The sequence below is a fragment of the Pteropus medius genome, unplaced genomic scaffold (genome assembly GCF_902729225.1).
Source record: "Pteropus medius unplaced genomic scaffold, Ma_sr-lr_union100, whole genome shotgun sequence".
Taxonomy (NCBI): Eukaryota; Metazoa; Chordata; class Mammalia; order Chiroptera; family Pteropodidae; genus Pteropus; species Pteropus medius.
Window position 1 is genome coordinate 12,396,145 of NW_024350926.1, and position 17,453 is coordinate 12,413,597.

Here is a 17,453-nt window from a genome sequence, read left to right on the forward strand (position 1 = left end):
GGACACTTCTAGTTTGAAAACAGACAAGTTCTAGGTTTAGTTGCATTTTTACCAAAAAGTCCCCTTCCACCTTGTCATTTGTTTTTTAGTGGTAACGTCACCTGAACCGTGGTTTTCCTTTTTTTCTTAGAACTCAGGCATTTTTCAAATGTCTGTGAGCTCGCGGGCCTCCCTCTCCATCACCGGTTTTTGGCAGTTTCTTTATGATGTGTCTGGGTGCTTTATGATGTGCTTTTCTCTATGCATATTCCGATCGGGGTTCAGTGAGATCCCTGGATCTGTGAGATCAGAATTTTCATCAGATTTGGAAGATTTGGGGCCATTATTTCCTTCAATACTTTTGCTGCTCTGGGACTCCATATACGCGCATGTTAAATGTTCTGATGTTTGACCTTTAGGGTACCGGGGCTCTGCTGAACTCACGAATTTGTTCTTCTGCAGTCTCCTCACTTATAAGACCCATCAAGTGTGTTCGTTTTTTATTTTCGATAATAGACTTTCCATCTTTAGATGTTTCAGGTGATTCTTTTCATGTTTTTAATTTCTCTCCTGGTTCGGGGTCATATTTTTGATTCTTGGGACCCCTAGAAGGTTTCAATTGGATGCTAAGTATTTTATACTTTACGTTGTCGAGTGTCTAAGTTCTATTATTTTTTAAGAAGTCCTGTGCTGTGTCCCGATAGACGATCCAGTTGCCCTCGGTGTAGCTGGATCATCTTGAGACGTGTCCTTGAGTTCGGTCAGGGTGGACCAGAGCGCCTTTCCCACAGGGACTCTGTCTCTTTGCTGAGGCCGGTCCTTCTGCCCTGTCAGCTTCATGCTCCCAGGAGCCAAAGTGGGCTCTTTATGCTGCTGATGGGAACACGAAGGAACCCCAGCCGTCTGCGGGTCGGGAACCATTTGGCTCACAGCTCTCAGCGGCTTTCATGACCTCAGAGAAGGTCACTCCTCACACGCATATCCTAGGAACCGCCGCAGCATCGGGGGGCCCCCGAGACAATTTCTGGTTACTGTCCCGCAGAGCTCTCTTCTCTCTGGAAGCGTGGCTCCCAAATCCCTGCCTCCTCAGACACCCCAAACTCTGATCTCCTGTCTTCTCAACTCAGCAAGCTTTCAGTCACACACACAAAGACACACACACACACACACACACACACACACGCGACGCACACAATGGACGACACACACGCACACACATTGCACGCATTTCACACGCTACAAGCACACACACACACACACATGCACACACACGCGACACATCACACATACGCCAGCCCCGTGACCTGAAGTGCCATGCGTTTTCTTTGCTCCCTTTCTTTCCTGGCTCTGAGCTGCCCGTGGAGGTTTAACGTCTGCAGAGCAGTTGTTCCGTCTGCATTAGCCCGCGTTGTAGTCGTTTGCATCAGGAGAGTTCATTTAACCCGTTATTAACTCCATCGTGGCCGAAAGTGGACATCCCTCTTTAAGAGATTGAAGAGTCACATCACAGAGAAGCACACGCCAAACCTCACACTGGGAATCGAGGCTTCATTTTGCAAGGTGTCGAAATGACCACGTACACACCGCGGCCAAACTTCTACTGTTGCGAACACGGATAGAGGTCGGCCAGTTCTTCTGCGGGCGAGAAAGGGGCTACGTAGACATCTGAGGTGGCCTTGCGCGCCCGCGGTCCGGAGCGACACGGGGGTCCGCAGAGAGCGTGGGGGTCAGAACGCGGCCGTGCCCTCGTGTGAGACGCGACGCAGGGCCACTGTCAAGGGCAGGCCACGGGGTCCTGCAGTGTGGCTTGGCCTCGTCCAGCGATTCTCGGGTTTTTATTTGGACCACGTTATCCCTGTCTAGGAAATAAGGCCGGACGTAAGAACCGTTTGTCCTTGACAATAACTCTATTATGCTTCTAAAAATGTCACATAAGCGCAAAAAGGAAATAGTATTCTTTCTGTGGGTTATAGCACCGATGCTGGCTTAGAGTGGTAAGAAAATAACTGTCGATCCATTTCAGAGCCAAAAAACGAGTCTTATAGTTTGTTTCCCCATCAGTGTGATTAAAGTGCTCTAGATTATATGAAGAAGCTAAATGTTTAAAATAAATATATACACCTTGATTTTTTCTTGTTTCAATCGATCCTTGGAGCATTTGTCTCGAGGTTTGGACTAGCTCAAATTGCAAAATTTTTAATGATATCATGCTCTTAATTTTTATGTGAATAACTAAATGTCTATGAAATTCACCTTCCTTCTAAGGCAATAGATACGTACTGTTGTGGGTTCAATATTTAGTAAAAATTTAATAACTCGGAATGTACTAATCATTAACAAACTAAATTGAAAGACTTTTATGTTGCTCGGTTGCTCCGGATTTCAGAAGTCACTGGATTAAATGCGCACTGAGTGAGTTTTCAAGCATATTCAGTTTACGTGCCTTTAAGACTTCCACCAAAATAAAATAAAATAAGAGACTTCTACCATTTTAATGCTCAATTTAGAAATGCCGTTTAAAATTATTTTTAAATATTAGACACACTTATTTTTATAGCCGTAAGATTGTAAAAGAGAACCTTCATGTCAAAATATATTTGCCATTGGTGAAATGCATCAGTTAGCTAATAATGTTCAAAAATGATCATCGGTGTCAGAGACTGACTCCGCGTTGGACCTTCGGTATATTGAGTTCTTCGCTATATTGGGTTCTTTCCATCATTAGGCACTTTAGAAGATAAATCAGGCAGCGAAAAATAGGTGCTTAATAAATATTGTTGAATGAACGAATGAGCGAATGAATGAATTTTTAAAGCCTTGAAAAGCAAACCTGTAAATGCTCTAGTACTTCGAAATACAAGTTGCATTGAGCTTAATTAAGCACAGTTAAACACCCTGCCAGGCTCAGAAAACGGGCTCTGGAAATACTAGCCGTTCTTAGTTAAATGAATTAAAAAGGGTAAGACGAGAAATTTCAGTGCCCACACCCAGTCCACTAATTTGCTGAACATTGATGAAGACTGGCTACGCATGCTCCTTTTTTTAAAAAAAAAAAAAACTTGACATTCAATAACAGTTCCGTTAAAGAGAACGTACAGAATTCATTGTGGTTCATTTATTTTCAGAATCATGTTTTTCTTATGTTCAGTTTTCCGATTGAATATTTGATTTTCAATGCCTTTTTTCCCTCTTCCACAGCATTTAACGGAATGAATTGTTCGTTTCCAATCAGAGGGTTCGGAGGACGAAATAGACAATATGTCTACCTGTTCTAGAAAAATGTAGAAATAAAAATGCATATTCTCAACAATAAATGGAGTGTACATTTTTATATCCCATCATCAGACGTAAGCCATGTTGGGTTTTCCTTGTCATTGATAGAATAAGGTGGTTTATTCCTCAAACTCGATTCTGAGAAATTGGTAGACTTACAAATAAAAACACCTACAAAACGTTTAGTCGTTATGCTGAGCTGAATTTTGGATAAATAAATCAGAAAGTTATTTTTCACTATATGCTAAGCGATCGTGAGTATTTTTCTACCGCATTCTGCAATGCGAGGCTCACCTTTAATCTTCCTAAGTTTTCTTCTCACGCTTGGGCATTTGAGGTTACCTGGCTCACAACCGAAAACCTGTTTCAAGCCAGCGATAGCCATTCGGTCTGATTATTTACCTTTTGATTATTTGTTTTGTTTGTTTGTTTGTTTCAGGATTAACAAAACGGTGACCCAACCATGACCGGCAAAACACAGACCAGCAACGTGACTAATAAGAATGACCCCAAGTCCATCAACTCCCGTGTCTTCATCGGCAACCTGAACACAGCCATCGTCAAGAAAGTCGATATCGAAGCCATTTTCTCGAAGTATGGAAAGATCGTGGGGTGCTCGGTGCACAAGGGCTACGCGTTCGTGCAGTACATGAGCGAGCGGCACGCGCGAGCGGCCGTGGCCGGGGAGAACGCCAGGGTCATCGCCGGCCAGCCCCTTGGTGAGTCGCGGGGCGGCCACGGCTCCCCCACCGGTGCCGTCACCCCCGCAGTGCCGGGAACGGGCCAGCTGTTCAAAAGCTGTCACAGCCGTCACGTCTGTGTCATCTTTGCCAATGACAGGGCTCGCGTGTTTATAATTTACGTTATTTTCTCGTTCTCATGTTGCTTTGCAGCATAAGTGCCTTAGTTTCTCTACAAATGTGTAAACTCGAGACCAAGGTTGTTCTGTAATACTCGCTACTTCCACCGGTCCTAACAGCCAGGCAGCTAGAAGACGGGCGCTGTGTTGATGTGACTTGAAATGGTGTCTGTCACCCAGGAGGCGCTATGTTGTGCAGGAAAACAGTCGTTTAAAGTCTTTCCTTACGCTCATTGAGATGAGAATGTTCAAACCCGTTGCGAATTGTTATGAGTTTATTTGAGCCAAATGGATGACATTTCCAGGAAGCGAGACCGCAGATGCTCCACAGAGGGCCAGTTTAGCAGTTTCTTTTATGTTTGAAATTAGGGAGGGGACGTTGGGAAGGTGACGTGGAGGTGGGAGAAAATGAGACGCGGGGTACGTGCCCCCCTGAGGGCGATCGTGCCTTCGAGGGGCCTGGGACAAAGGGCTGCGTCTGGCATCGCAGAGGCATGTGAACTGGGTGCCCAGTGCGGTGGGCGGGTGGCGGCTGCCTCGGCCCTCTTGCTGAAGAAGTCCCAGGCCTGGGGCCGACCCCCCAGCATGACGCACAGGGTCGGGATCAGGTCACCCTGCAAGGTGACCGTCAGTCCCTGGACTGGCCAGACCTGTTACAGAGCCACTTTTTCGTCCACTTACTGATGACATTTGCTTTCATTTCATTTTTACTTTTTCAGGAGAAAAGATAGAAAAGTAGGAAAAAGAAGTAAATTTTGAGAACTGGAAAAGGAATATAACCCACTCTTTATCATCTAGTGAGGAATCCCGTACCTCATACCCGTCCGATCATGTGCAATAATCACAAATATGTCTAACGTCCAAGGAATAATAGTTTGTTTGTTTTTTTCAAGGAAAAGAGAATGTAGTCTGAAACAAAATGAAAATATTTAGGAGGAAATATCTTGTAATTAATATATAGAGAAAAACAAAAAATGCATCTATTTTTCTGCCTGAGGAAAAAATGTAATTAATACGGCCTTGATCCCCTGATGCAGGCCCAGATTCTTTTATCAGACTGACATTCCGACATCTTCTCTTGCATAGCTACAGACACCTCGGCTTCATGTGCCCAGAGCAACACTCTTGACTTCCCGAAGCCCTGCCTGCTCCGGGGCCCTCGTCCCAGCTGTCACAATAAGTGCAACCCCCGTTTACCCAGTTTTGCAAACAAAAACCTCGGGACCACCCCCGATTCCTCTCCCCGCCCCTCCACTCCAGGCATAAGCCATCACCACATCACCACACTTGTTGCCGTCGGTGTGTCCGAAGCCCAGTCATCTTTTAAATCTCTACCGAGAGTCATGTCACGCAGGTCACCGTTATAGCTCAGGTGGGCTGACCAAATAGCCCTGCGCTGTCTGCCTCTTCCCTCCTGCCACAGTGTCCCCTTAGAAATGTAAATGTAGTGATGCCATCGATCCGCTCCTCAAGCTCCGGTGGCCTCGCCCCTCGCCCGGAGTGAGACCCACGTCCTGTGCCACCCCCGAAGTGTCCATGGCACCCCACGCTCACCGCCATCTGCTCTTCCTCTCCCCATTCTGGACAATGCCGGTCATGCTGGCAAACTCCCTACCGCTCAAATCTGCTAAGCTGGTTCCTGCCGAGAGGTCTGGGGCTTCTGTTCCCTCTGCTCACAGGACAGGTCTTTGCTAATCATTTGTTTCCAACTCCTTGTGGGCTGCACTCAAATCTCTATAATGCGAAGCTCCCTTAAAAGCCTTTACCTCGATTTGATTACTTAATAAAATTTAAATTTAAAAAGGTGAACTACTAATGTATCCTCTTCTTAATAGTTCATCGAATTTGGATTCGAAGTTTGGTCAATATTACAAAGATTTATTGTACTTTTTAATCTAAATTTAGTCATCGAACTTTTCTCAAATACATTATATGAAAGGTCAAACAAACATTTTTAATGTTTAACACTGACAATTTTTACATGAGAGTGCACACATTAAATATCCTTTTGTACCAAAATCTCAAGCAGAAGTTGGAGACTAAGTCTAGATTCTGCTGGCTCGATTACACGTGTGCTATAAGCAATCATTTGTAATATCTTTATTTTTAGATTATTTCACTCCTATGCCGCTTGCAAAAAAACACAATGTGTGAAGTTAAGAAATCAGTTATCAGTATAGTAGGAGGAACCCAACACTAACAAATACATTATCCATAAAAACCACTCTTGCTCTTTTCAATAAGGGGGATCTTCCCCGCTCTGCCTCTCTCGAGTCCTCATAGCTGGACTGAATGATAAGATTGACATAAGAGCAGATTAGCGGGAGAAAAGCCAACCTGATATTACAAATGTGTGCACACGGAAGAACAGAAACGACACTTTTTCTAAATATAATCTTGTCTTTAATAAGCATCAAATATATTTTATACACATATATATTATTCAGAGGTTATAGTAAGTGATATATTGGTTTAAAGAAAGATTTCGTCATGGAAAACCTCCTCTGCATTCCCTAAAATGGCACCCTTTCACAGTCTCGCTATTAGTGGTAAGATATTCGCATAGTACTCGTCATTGTCACAGCTCTTCGGAGCGCAGATTCTCCTCTTTGATTTTCACAGTGCCCAGGGGTAGGTAATGCGAGTAGGGGTAGGTATGCCTGAAGCTCGGAAGTTAACTTGCCTTGTACCACACAAGTGTTATATAAGGGACACCGACGGTAATTACGCCCTGACGTCAGGCTAAACCGAATGACCGTGGGCAAACTCAAAGGCATGACCCTTATTATCTATCACATTTGTACTTAGAGCGGACGTGTCGACTTACTCGGTCTTTCTAATACTGTGTCACTTAAAGCAGGCTATCCTCAGTCTCCGATAAACCCTGACGTTTCAATAGTTAATACAATATAAATGTATTTCTCCCTCGGATAAAAAAGTATCCGTGCCTGAGGATTAGACGCTCCATTCTTCTCTTGCATCCAGGGACCAGGCTGCATAAGTTCTGACATCTCTCAGTGAGCGGCCGCCAGGGACCTGGAAAGGGGTCAGCCAGTCGGGAGGAGAGGGCGGGTAAAGCTCCAATGCGGGTCAAGCCTGGAGGCGATGCCACGCTGCCTGCTCGCCAGCCTGACCTCACCTGGGTATAGGTGTGGCTGGTGCCCTCCCCACCAGCAGCCCTGTGAGCAGGAGTACCAGCCTTGAGTGGGTCTGTCATAAGCTCTCTGCCAAATGTTTTGTATTTATCTTGTGGTGGTTGTATGATTATCCGTCGCTAAGTAACATGGTGCCCGTATTCTGCAATTTCTGGTGATTTGCATCTAACAATACGTGTCATTAGAGCAATTTCCTGACCGTGGCAGTGCTGAAATCGTGGGCCTTTGCTTTGGTGGCCGGTCCTGTGCATCGTAGGGTGTTGAGCAGCACCCCTGACTTCTACTTACTGGATGGCAATAGCTCCACCTCCCAGTAGTGACAGCCGGACTGTGTCCAGATGTCACCAAGTGTCCTCTGACGGACAGAGTCACCACTGGGTAAGGACCGCTACTTTAGAGTAATCGTGACAAAATAAACTTAATTCAGAAATGTTATAACAGTTTTAATCAAGATAAAGGATATGAAAACAGTGCTTTGCCTTATTTTGACAATAACTCGTAACTTTTAATAGGCATAGATCTCTTCCAGTTGTCCACAAAACGAAACGCAGTATATGCATTTCAGAGCACTGACCGAAATGTATTTATAGCTGTATTTTATGACTTGTATCTCTAGGTCGTTGAATCTTTGAAAACACAAACACCAGAAACGAATTGATCTGTCTGTGCAGTTAGCATGTTTTTGGCATGTGCTGATTTTAAACAGAGAATCAAACTGTTTTCTTTTAAGTCCTTTTCCCTCCACATCTTTACTATAATGCCTTTCAGAGATGGGATTTTTTTTTTCATTGAATCCTTCCGTTCGGATGTTTCAGATCGCCACTAGAAATTAGGAAGGAAAAGAAAGCCTTGCAGACGTGTTAGGTGAAGAACCATGTTCTGAGACCACGCAGACACTCAGGATGACGCTCAGGCTGAGATTCTCCGGCAATGCCACTAAACGCTCGTTCAAGCAAACGAGGAAGGGTCCCGGCGTCCCTGGCTGGTGTTTCTCACACAAACACATTAGTTCTCCCATCCCATGCGTCCGTCTCCGTACCATTCCGGTGCGTGTTCTTCTCCTGTGCACGGCTTCAGGTACGAGTGCGATGAACTGTGTCTGCACATCCAGGAAGGACGCGCTGACACAGAGCCCGGCCGCAGTGGTCAGCACCGGGGTCTGTGGACAGCGTCGTCCGTCTCAGAAAACCCTTGAGAAGTGCACAAATCTTTTGGGGGCTTCTAAGTCAGAAAATCTGGTGGAAAACTTCCAGAGAGTGCTGCCGGGAGTAAAGAACAGTAGTTTGAGAAAGCTGTCAGTTCCCAAGCCGGAAATTATAAATTCATCCTTCAGCTAATTTCAACATCAGCTGTAACGAGGATGTGAATTTCGAATTAGTAAATATTTGACTTTTTCTTCCTTTGAAACTATTCACCATTCCAGCTTTCTTTTTCCACTAAGGAGATGTCCAACACATCCCTATGTTTTAAACAACCAATTTCCAACAGATTTTATATTCTATCGACATTCAACGGGGTTTTCAGTTGCAAAGTGTTATATTTAGATGACGGTTATGTTTGTTTTCAAAATCTATTCACAAGGCCGCGAAGGGTCTTAAGTGGTATGCCTGTGGGGGTGTAAAGAATGGCTAACGATGTGGTTTCGGGACGAGCCATTTTTATTTGCTCTTTTCTATGGTTGGCAGAAGTGTGTCGCCATCGTAAAACGGTAGATTTTAGTAAGAACGCTTTTATTTGTACATTATTTTCCACTATCAAACTTCTCAAAGACATTCAATGTACACTCCGGTACATTTTAAAAATTACCTTTCCAGTGTCCTTTGTGAAAGCTGGGTAATGGATTTCGTTCATCTCATTGACAGGTAAGGAGATCCTAAGATGTACTGAATGTTAAAGAGACCGTGTTTTCACGGGGACAAAAGGTTTGGAACTTTCTTCTGACATTTTTCAAAGTCCCTGTACATGACCCTTAATTCTCCTGTCCCTCGCTTGCGTACTCCGTCTGCGCGTTGTGGGAGGGGTGGGTCTCCATCCCCATCCTCCACTGTTCCCAGAAAGTAAGCTTTAAAAACCACACGCCGTGGGCTGCAGAGCCCAATACACAGGTCAGGTTTTCAGTAATTAAAGAGCTACTTCATATGCTGTAAACAAATGCTAACTGGCAAACTTCCATGATAGAGTGAGTTACAGGACGAAGGGTGGAGACGTGGCCTCGCATAGGAGAGAAAGCCTGGGGGATTTCCTTATGCCTCTGAAATTGGTTATTGGACTCAATGGCTGAACCTAAATTAGTGACAGCAGTGCTGGCAGATATGTCCGTGAGCCATTTCTTCGCTGAGACCATCCCTGGGGGTGCCTGGGCATCACGTGGAAGGCTCTCATCCGTTCTAATGTGCTTACTAAGCCCCTTAGAACAAAGCGGGATATAATACCAGACAGAATGCAGGACCTCAGGTTATCCTGTAATCCTGCTAATAAAACGTCCGAAAGTCACTTGTGAACTGGCTTTAGAATACTATACTAATAGGCACATTTGTTCTTTTAACGGTATGTGTGGGATCGTGTTAGGTGCTTGCCAAAACATGGTAAGCTCTAAAGGGGCATCGAAACACAAAGCCCTGTCTAAATCAAACTAAAATAAGATAGAAAGTAAAATGATACAATATGATGAAATAGGTGACTGCCCTTGGAAAATATTCTAATCGTGGAGGAAAATATGTAGACATAAAATAACCTGCAAATGGAGACGGCAGATGCAAGGTGAAGCGCATTGTAACGCATGACCTCAAGTGCTACAGGAATTTTAAAAAGAGATAGTGTTATTGTAAGGTCGTTTGGAGAAATTCTTTCGGGAACTCTAGATCCCAATTTTAAGAGGTTGGAAACAGTCTAAAATAGGTGGCAAAACATTAGAATCTTAATCCTCAAAAAAATCCTTAGATGCCACGATTCCTAATTTATTTGAATTGAAACGAAAACAGAAATGGATGTTTTTGTCAGACGTCTGTGCAAGATGCGGGGTGAGCGCTCAGGCTCCGGACTCAGGCTTCCATGTCAGAACCCTCGTCGCCACATACGAGCTGCGGGAATTTGGGCGCTGTTCCCTTGTCTGTAAAATGGAGATAAATAATCATAAAAGGACGCCCCTCGAGCGCTGATGTAAGGATCAACTGCATCCGCGTACGTGAAACGCGCAAAACGTGGCCCACGGCGGCGCGTAAAGGGCGGTGACCACCGGGGAGTAGAAGGCCTGGGCGTCCTGCAAAGTCCCCTCGCTCTGCCATTGTTGCTGCGGATGAGCTGGGCGGACCTGCGCCCCGCCCCTGCGAGCATCCCCCGCGCAGCGCCCCGCCCCTGCGAGCATCTGGGCTCGGGGGACCGAGGCGCCACTGCGCCGGGCGCGCGCCTGCGGGGCGGCCTGGACGGTGGGAGGACAGGAGGACAGGAGGACAGGAGGACAGGAGCGCGTGGGCCATCGGCCCCGGGAGCTCGGCACGCCTTAGGCCCGGGCCTGTCTGTCCTGGCCAAGAAAGCGGCGCCCGGAGGAGGTTCTGCGCGTCTGCCTCGGGGGCTTTTCTTGTTCGGCCGCGCACCTGTAGGTTTGGTGCACGTGGAACTGCCGTGTTCGCGCGTGTGTGTTCGTGAACATACTCGCTTATTTCTGCGTGAATACCCAGCGAACTGTTTCCAGAGGCAGCCGTTCGTGCTCACCGCCCTGCAACGTCAGGCTGGACACGGGACAGGTGGCGCGTCGCAGACGCTGACACCGCTGGGGAGGAAGCGCCCTCCTTCCACCCGTCTCGGGTCGTTAGTCTAATAATCAGATTAACATAAGATACATGAGCAGGAGGGAAAAAACGAATTTAATTTTGTCTGGACAGATCGTTTTGAACTCCTACATGTATAAATATTTATATATAACATAGAGCATTTTATATGTAATTATACATGTAATTTTAATTATATATTAATTTGTGTATAATTACATATATGCTATCGATATTAAACCATAACTAGTACCGATACTGCTATAAGTGGAACCGTGTTGGACACTTCATTTTCTAATTGTTCATTATTGATATATTTATTATTATATTCACAGATTTTCTAAACTTACTAATTCTAATAGTTTACTCTATTTGGGGGTTATTTTGGGGGGGTACAACCATATCTCTTGCAAAAAATGAGTTTTCCTCTCATCTTCTAGTATTTGTACATTGGCTAGTATCCCTAGAATAATACTGAAGAGGGCTAGATGTGTTTTTTTCATTAATGAGAAAGCTGTCAATATTTGCTCTTGTCATTTGCCACAAGATTTTATTTTTGTCAAAATCCCTATCATATTAAGGAAATGCCCCTTATATTTTAGTTGGCTATTAATTTTTATTGAATATTATCCAGTACTTTTCTTATATATATGGAAATGAATATTTGATTTTTTTTTTTTCATTTTTTCTGTTATGTTAAGTCAATTTCACGTGTCTGGAATCAACACGACATGGTAATAAGGTATTACCACTTCGTTCGGTTGGGTTTTCATTTTAACCAATCTGTTCACAATGGAGATTTAGCGATGAGCCTGCAAATTCGTTTTCTCATTATGTCCTTACTGGTTTTTCTTTTGCGGGGACGCCGGCCTCATAAAATGAGCTAGGAGTGTTCCTCCTTTTCCTCCTGGGAGTTCGTATGGGATTGGCGTCGCTTCTCTCATAGGTATTTGGAGATTCACCAATGATGCCCTCTGAGCCAGGAGTATTTTGTGAAATGATCTTAAACACAGATTCAGTTGTTTTAAGAGACTTACGACTATTTAGATTTTTTAAATTAATCTCGTGCCAGCTTCGGAGAGGGAAGTTGTACAAGGAGTGTACTAATTTGACATACATTTTCAGATGTATTGAAATAAGGTATTCGTAGCATCCTGATATTTTATTAGCCTATTATCATTAGGGTCTCTAAGAGACGTCTGTTTTCTGATGCCACCGTTGGTGGCATCAGGCTTCTATCTTTCTCTCCTAGTCAGTTTAGTCATCTATTCGAATAATCAAATTACGGCTCGGCGTATTTTCCCCATCGCACGTTGGTTTTTGTAATCTTTATTGTTTCTTTCATCCTACTCCGTTTGGTTTAGTTTGCCTCTCTTTCTACAACTTCGTGGGAAGACTTAGATAATTAATTTTCAGGTTTTCATGTTTTCTAAAAATGCATTTAATTCTATAATTCTGAGCACAGCTTTTGCTTCATCCCACAAGTTCTAACACATCAGACGTTCGAAATCAATTAGCTGACAAGTATTTTCTAATTCACATTAGTATGTCTCCTTTGATTTATTGCTTATTTCAAAGGTTGTCACTGAATTTATAATTGTTTAAAATTGATTTTAGCTTAATTTCACTGTAACCAGAGAGTAAATTAATTGAAATTCACTGAGAAGTTTTTATAACTCTGTATACGGTCAGTTTTTATCTGTTCCATTTGCGATTGACGAACGGCATGTGTATTCTGTTATCCCGTGCGGCCTTTTTAACATGTTGAACAGGCAAAAATCACTAACTGAATTTTTCTATCTGCTGTATCATTATTGATTTTTGCCTATTTTCCATCATTTGTTAAGAGAGGCAAATTATGATTATGAATCCATCTGTCTTTTTAGTTCTTTTAAAAACACACTTGAAATTATTGTATCTTTCTGATGGATTCATCCTTTTATTAGTATGATATATCTCTATCTCTAGTAATAATTTTTGTCTTAGGGAAGAATAGTATCCAATCTTAATATAGCTGAACTCACCTCCTTTTGACCCGTGTTTTTATGGTCTGTCATTTTTCATCCATTTTAACGTCAGTGATTCTGTCTTAATATTTAAAGCCAGCTCATAAGCAAAACAGAATCTTTTAAAAATCCAGTCTGACAGTCTTTGTCTTTTACTTGTAATAATTTATTCATTTAATTATGATGTATGTGACTTTATATCTACAAGCTTACTGTATTTTTTTATTTGTTCTATGGGTCGCATGTTAATTTTTCTTTCTTACCTTTTTGAGATTAATCTTTCTTTTCTTGTCTCGTGTTTTCCGTTCTGTTAGCTTGTAAGTTATGTAAACGTTTGCTGTTCTTGCGGTATCGCCATAGAGATTGCAACAGTTGTCTGTGGTTTATCAGTTTGATGTATATTATCTTTAAACTGCTCCCTTGATAATCCAAGCTGCCCGGCATACTTCACATTCCCTCACCACCCCCCGCCTCACCTTTTGTGCTATGATTTTCATGGATTTTAATTTTGCAGACATTTGGCTTCATTTCCTTTTATTTGGGAAATTGTCAAGCACATATGAAAGTAAAAAGAACAGTATTACGAACAGATGCACACGGACCCCATCTTAGTAAGAGCAATTCACAGGCTTGTTTTCCTATTCTTTGATCATTCTTTTCCACGCCCTGTGTCGTTTTGAAGCAAATCCAAGAAATAACATTTAATCTGCAAATATTTCATTCTGAGTGTATAAAATATGATCGTTGAAAGAAAACATGGTCATCATATTGTGATCTCACCAAATATAATTGCTCTAATTCTTTAATACCAATCTAGTAATAATTCAGTTTTCGCAACTCCCTCTCCTATGCTTTTATTTAAAATTAAATTCGGTGACTTGGAACTCGAATACGATGTGAAGACCGAGTTTCGCTGGTATGTCCCGCAAGTCTTTACATTTACAGGCTCTCCCCAGCTACTTCCTGTCTCCCCCTGCATTTTATCTATTGAAAGACTTGGGTCCTTTGTCCCATAAGGTCTCACAGGTGATGGCATCCTTGTGGTGTCACTTAACATGCTTCTCCGTTTCTACTGTTACCTCCAATTCTGAAGTTGATCGGATTCAGGTGGAGTTCTTAAAGGCTTCTTTACAAGTGACTGCATGCACTTCCATCTGCCGATACACGCATGGTTTTCTCTCCTTTTCTGATGCTGACAGCCACTGAACACGGCGATCTATTTCTATCATGGTCCCTGAGTTATCGTGTAGAAAAAAAAGAGGATGACATTGATTCTTTCCTTTTATACAATATTCAAAAAATAAGTGGTTCCCTAGCATTCACGAAAGAGTAAAAATGAGCTCTAAAAAACCGTTCATCCTTTTTTGAGTTCGAGAGTTAGACATAGTTGATATGTTTACATTCCTTGCAGTCGTAATTCAATTAATGATCAAATCATCCCGACTTTGCCTTGCGGCACTGTAGTCACGTTGTTTCCTGGGTCATTTTGACATAAGTCCAGTCGTCTCTGATAGTTGCCTTTATTTCTGATATGACAGAACGTTCCAGGATCATAATTTCTTGTCCCCTACTGGAAATCAGCCGGCTCTCCAAAGAGCTGTGGACCAACCACGTCATGGCCAATGTCATTCGGGTCTAACTTTCTGGTCCCTCGGGAGGTTCGCTGCTACTGAAGATTGTGTTTCCTAGTTGCTTCAGTACTCAGAGTGAGGAGACACACACACACACGCACGCACACACGCACGCACACACGCAAGGAAAGAATTCAAAAGAATTATTCCGGGTTCGTACTGATACTTCCTACTAGCAGCCAGGGCCCCAGGAATTGTAGTTAACGTCATGGCTCTTACACCTGCGCCTCAGCGTGGCCAGAAATCTCTCTTCTCAACTGTTACTGTGCCCTTGGTTTTTTCTTGTCATAAGAACATTCTACTAGGTAACAACAATCATGGAGTTTGAAAGTCACTTGGAGTTGGTCTTCTCTGTGAGATTATGTCACCAAGTAGACACACCATTACGATGTTTCATTATTAGGGGTCTCATTTATTTCCTTTTTGGCTTTATTGAAGTGTAACTGATGTAAAAAACCACACGTGCCACGCCGGGTCTGGACCTATGCGCCCCCGGCAATGTCGTCACAGCCAAGGCAGGAGTCACTCACCAGCTCCAAGAAGTGCCTCGTATTCGCTGCCAGTTTTATTGTATTTATTTAGTATTTTATTTTATGATTGTTTTATGTGGTAAGGACACAACTTGAGATCTGTTCTCTTAACATATTTTAAAATGCACAATACTTTATTGCCTTTAAAAAAGCAGGTAAACCTCCCGTTTGCTTTTCTTAAACTTATTTTGTTTTAGAACTACATACAATACATGGCTCCAAAATCCAAGAAAAAAATTAGAGATATTCAAAGTAGTTTAGCTTCTATCTCTGTGCGCTCTAACCAAGGCTCTCTGCCCCGTGTTTATAATTTTGTTAAAAATAGATATTTATCTGTGTGTCTAGATTTATCTATTCGTCTATCATCTAAGATCTAATCTACCTCTCTATATACCCTCCATTTGAGATAAATGAGGACATACTAAAAATACTTTTATCTATGTTTCATTTTTTATACATTTTAATTGAATTTATTTATTTAATTTTTTAATCGCACTTGACATTCAATATTTGTTAGCTTCAGGTGTACAGCACAGTGGTCAGACATGTACAGAACCTAAGGAGCGATCCCCCCGATAAGTCTAGTACCCCTGACACCGTTCGTGGTTACTTCAGCATTATTGACTCTCTTCCCGGTCCTGACCTTCCCATCCCTGGGACTGTTTTCTAGCTGCCGATTTGTGCTCACCAGTCTATTCCGATCACGACTGCACAGCTCTAAGGTATTGTCATTTGTTTCTACAGCTGCATAGTGCTCTGCCTTGTAGATGCTCCACGTCCCGTAGTCCATTCAGCCAGACCTCTGAAGTGGGCATCTGCATTCTCCCAGGCTCTCCTGGCTACAAACAGCCCCGCCACAAACAGCCTTGGGGATATGTTTGCTCATATTTCACCCCGGGACAGGTTCCTAGATATGAGACTATGGCAATTTTCCCCAGGTTTTCCACTGAATGACTTGTTTTAATCAAAAAAAAATTTTGTTAATTAAGATAAAATTATTCTATTTATTATAATTCCTATTGAAATTTAGATTTCTACCTGATAAAGACTAGAGAAGACTGCAAACAGGACGGGAAGTCAGCCTTTTTAAATAATTATAACAGAAACTTAGGCTTTTTTTTGACAACATAACTTTCCATTGTTTTAGTCAATAAGCCCGTTTAAAAAATGAGTGATCGATCGGCTTTGTGGCTGCTGGTGTGAAGCTGGGAATATTCTAAGACGTCATTTCCACTCAGTAGCATTTAAACCCGGACCTAGCTGTAGTCCTCGGAGGAACAGATTATTTCATAGTGTGGCCTGGATGAACGTGGCACGAATTAGGGGGGACCCAAGATGGAGTTAATCAGGTAAAGCTTTTCCTCTCTAAAAGGCGACTTTGGAGTTAAAACATTAAGTAATCAATGACTTGGTAGAGTTGGCAGGTAAGCACATGCCAATGAAGAGGAATAGCTTGAGCAACAAGGAGCCATAAGAAAAGAAAATTCGTAAGCGGATGATGCACAGAGCTACCCAATAGCGGTGAGCGATCACCTCAGAGAACACAGAAAGGACATTATAAATAGTGCGGACCTGTTGGAGGGGGCGGGGGCACGCCTCGTTTGCTCGTCGTTCTAGGCCCATCTCCCAGGCTGGTGCCCATTGCTGAGTAAATATGGAAATAAATCCACGTCATTTCTTCCATGGGTGGACCGAGATAGTAACAGTAGAAATGAAAAGGAATCGTTTAATCATCCACTTATTTTCAACTCTGCTCTGGACGTCCGCCGCAAAGGGAATAAAACAGGGCTCGTTTTACAGATCTTCCCATTTTTCTGGAGGCTACAGAATGACGGAATGCATATATATAAGTTCAAAACTAGAGTGATGAGTCAAGTGGAAGGAGTAACTGTCAGAAACTCTTAGGAGAGAAAGTTTCATGACTCGGTCATGAGATACAGAATGGAGGAAAAAAGCAAGAGAAAGAAGTTTGGAAAGCCCCCTGTAGCTGCACAGGACTGGGCCCCGTGCGGTTTCAGAAAGTTCTGGAAAATAATAATAATAATAATAATAAAAGAAATAAGGCGGTTCCACTGCCGCTGAAATTAAAAACTTACAAGAAAAGAGAAGATCTGTCATGCGAACTACAGTGAGATGTCGTCCGCTGGGGAAGTGGGGACGCAGCCGCGGTCGCCGGGCCCCAGCGAGGCCCCCGCGGGGGTTAACTAGCTGCCACCGTCTGCCGGGACGGCCGCCGCACGCGCCCGGTTCCGA

At 43.2% G+C, this 17,453-nt stretch overlaps 1 protein-coding gene across 1 annotated transcript in view; it reads left to right on the forward strand.

The window, feature by feature from the left end:
- Positions 1-3,715: 3,715 nt before the first annotated feature.
- RALYL (RALY RNA binding protein like) overlaps positions 3,716-17,453 on the forward strand; it is a 197,543-nt gene continuing 183,805 nt past the window's right edge. Inside the window, exon 1 of the mRNA XM_039841950.1 lies at positions 3,716-3,971. Within this exon, the coding sequence (XP_039697884.1) occupies positions 3,716-3,971 (256 nt within the window). The remainder of the gene's footprint in view (positions 3,972-17,453) is intronic.